The sequence below is a fragment of the Aptenodytes forsteri genome, unplaced genomic scaffold, assembly GCF_000699145.1.
Source record: "Aptenodytes forsteri isolate BGI_AS27 unplaced genomic scaffold, ASM69914v1 Scaffold72, whole genome shotgun sequence".
NCBI classification, from domain to species: Eukaryota; Metazoa; Chordata; class Aves; order Sphenisciformes; family Spheniscidae; genus Aptenodytes; species Aptenodytes forsteri.
This window is the reverse complement of record NW_008796193.1, coordinates 8,358,206-8,361,449: the sequence shown is the minus strand read 5'-3', so window position 1 is coordinate 8,361,449 and position 3,244 is coordinate 8,358,206. Positions and strand designations below refer to the sequence as shown.

At 70.1% G+C, this 3,244-nt stretch overlaps 1 protein-coding gene across 1 annotated transcript in view; it reads right to left on the bottom strand.

The window, feature by feature from the left end:
- The window catches only part of CHRD (chordin), a 37,549-nt gene that overhangs the window by 21,400 nt on the left and 12,905 nt on the right, over positions 1–3,244 (bottom strand). The window contains 4 exon segments of the mRNA XM_019474309.1: positions 832–951; positions 953–982; positions 1,758–1,883; positions 1,886–2,055. Coding sequence (XP_019329854.1) covers positions 832–951; positions 953–982; positions 1,758–1,883; positions 1,886–2,055 — 446 coding nt within the window.

The window sequence follows — 3,244 nt, the reverse complement described above, 5'->3', positions numbered from 1 at the left end:
ATATGCCTTCATCCACATACCCTCCCTCAGGGCATGGGGCACCCCCAGGGGCTGAGCATCTTGTGGACACCCCCCCCCACCCCACCAGGACATAAGCCCGAGTCCCCCAGGGCCCTGTGGAGACACCACCACCACCATCCACACCCCTTCCACAGAGCTCGGGGTGTTTCTGGGCACTGGACATCCTGGGTATGCCCCCATCCACATGTCCCCCCCACCAGGACATAAGCCCCCTGGGAGTCCCCCATCCACATAAGCCCCCTCAGGAATAAGGCATTTGCGGGGCACCCCCATTCAAATGCCCCCCCTCCCCAATCCATATACTCTCCCCTGGCATGGGGCATCTCCTGGGCACAGGGCATCCTGGGAGCTCCCCATCCACACAGCCCACCTTCAGGCATGAGCCCTCCCAGGGCTCATTGGGCCCCCCCAGGCATGGGACATCCTGGGGACTCCTCCATGCACTCAGCCCCCTCCCCCAGGCCACTTGGCACCCCAGGACACGGGCACTGCAGGGCACCGTCTATCTACACAGTCCCCTGTGGCGCATGGACCCCCTGCAGACCTCTCCCCCGCAGCCAGCCCCTCCCCAGGACATACGGATCCTCCATCCACTCAGCATTCCTGAGCACGGGCCCACAAAGCATGCCCCCCCCCCCGCCAAATCCACACTGCACTCTGCAAAGTCACACGCACCCCACAACTTGTGTCCTCAACATCCCCAAATCCCTCTGTCTGCTGCCCACCCCGGGCAGAGGAAGGCTCCAGAGCGGGACGCCGGGCTCCTGCCCACCAGTGACAGCGGCTGTGGGGGGACAGGAGCCCGGATGCCTGGGTTCCCTTGCCCGGGTAGGGGAGGGGGCAGCCGTGGAGGAGGCTGAGAGAGCAGCACCCAGCACCGGTCCCGCTCTTCGCCCACATGTGCCCAGGCTGGCGAGGGTCGGCGGGGGGGGTGGGCAGTGAGCAGACACCATGGAAAAGCCTGGGGAGAGCATCATCCAGATGGGGAAACTGAGGCACACACTGTGGGGAGGGGTGGACGGTGGGGAGGGGTCCAACATGTGCCACCCGTGTCCCTGCCTTGCCACCCCTGCCGAGGGTGGCAGGAACGGGTGGCGGGTGGGGGGGCGTGGCGGGCGGGCGCCCGCGGAGGGGAAGGCGGGTGGGGAGAGGAGGAGGGGGAAGCGCAGGGCTGCCAAAATCAACTCCGGGCGGTACAAACACCCAGCCAGCTGCGCGGTGTAGCTAGGGAAACACGGCACAGCTGGAGCACAACAGGGCCCTGCCTCCCCAGAATGCTCCTCCTGGGCCTCCCCACAGCCCGTTGAGCAGCTGGCGGGGCTGCAGCCCACCGCCCTGTGCCCCCGATGCCAGCCCACACGGGGTTGCCCATCCCTGGCTCGCCTGCAACCACCCCATCTCACTCCCTGCCCCGGTTTGACACGTGTCCCCGTGCAGCGGGCACCTCTCCCAGGGAGGGCAGTGGGGCGCAGGGCCTTGGCCGTGCCAGGGATCTGCCCTGTGGCAGGAGCTGGCGCTGGCACGAGGCAGTGAGGAGCAGCCGGGCTTCCCCTGGCGGGACCGCCTGCTGGCATCGCCAGGGCTGGGACACTGCCAGGGCCCCGGGGAACCCCTGGGCACAGCCGTGCCCAACGCCCTGCTGCTTGCAAGCGCTTTCTGCAAGCGGGGACCATGCCTGGCAGCATGGCACCCCCTGGCCCTGTGCCCTCCCCGCTGTCCCCAGTGGTGCCACTGACCTGTCCCCTCTCCTGTCTCCCGGCGTACCCGCTGGCCCAGGATCCAGCAGCGTGGCGGGCAGGGGAGGGCTGGGGTCTGCGTGGCTGTGCCAGCGTCGCCGCGCGGTGCCCACTGCGGCTCGGCAGCGGCCCTGGGGAACGGCGGGACGCGAGTGGGGCCGAGCAGAGAGGAGGCGGGCGATGGCTCCCGGCCACCCTGCCGGTGCCAGGAATCCGGCGCTGGCTCTGTGCACCCAGAGCTCGTCACAGTCTCCTGGCTCGGCCGTGGGAGGGGAAGTGGCGGGGGAAGCTCTCTCCCCTTTCCCGGGGAAAGGAAGGAGAGACGGGGAACCTGCCTGGCCATGGCCCTCAGCATTGGGGAAACTGAGGCATGGAGTGGCAGTGTGAGGGAGAGGGGGGCTGCCAGGCTGGGACCAGGGTGGTACGCCGGCACGGGGCTGGCAGGGCAGGAGGATGCCGGGCATCCGTGCCTGGGGAGGGGGCATCGCCACTGCACTGGGGGCATGTGGGCAAGGAGGAAACAGATGCTCCAGCCGTGCCTGGGCATCCCTCAACCACAGAGCCCTGGCTGTGCCCTGGAAATGCCAAGGGGTGCCCCCAGGCGAGGGGCAGAGGGCGGCTTGCCAGAGCCTCGGGGGTCCCTGTGCTGGTGGGGAGGGTGTGGCGCCAGCCGGGGCCAGCGCTGGGAAAGGGTCCCGGTTCCACCAGCTGCTTCCCAGCGCCCGCACATGTGTGCCGGCAGCGCCCTGCACAAAGGCGGCTCTGAGGCGCTGGGCCTGGCGCCGGCACAGCCCCAACGGGGCCGCCGGCTGTGGGCAGCTGGAGCTGCACGGGGACGGGAGCCGGCCGGCTGCGGGCAGCCCCAGTCACCCTGCCCGGCACCCGCACCCCTCCGGCACTGCTACCTAGAGCGGGCCCCAACGGGGCCGCCGGCTGTGGGCAGCTGGAGCTGCACGGGGACGGGAGCCGGCCGGCTGCGGGCAGCCCCAGTCACCCTGCCCGGCACCCGCACCCCTCCGGCACTGCTACCTAGAGCGGGCACCCGGCTCGCCCCCAGGGCGGGGGGCGGGGAGGCGGTGGCCCTGTTTGGTGGCGTTCCGGCACGTAAGGCGAGGCGCCCTCCAAAACAGCCCACAGCACCACCGGGGCTTCGTAGGCATGTGCCCTGCCCAGTGGCGAGGGTCCCGCAGGGGGTCCCGGTGGGCTGCGGTGCTGGGGCCGTGCCATGCCTGGCATGGGGGTGTCACAGCAAGCCCTCGCCAGCGCTCCTGCCCCACGCAGCTCCCTATTGTCTGGCCTCATTAGCCGCTGCCTGCTCGCGGCTTTGAACATGAGCTGGGCTCGGGGCGGCAGGAAGGAGCCTCTGCTCCCCAGGGATGGGGTCGAGGCAAAACCACATGCCCCGGCCCCGCCTTCCCACAGCCTCCCACCGCCTCCCGGGCACCCCGACACCCCCTCTTCGCCCCCCTGCCCGGCATGAGCCTCGA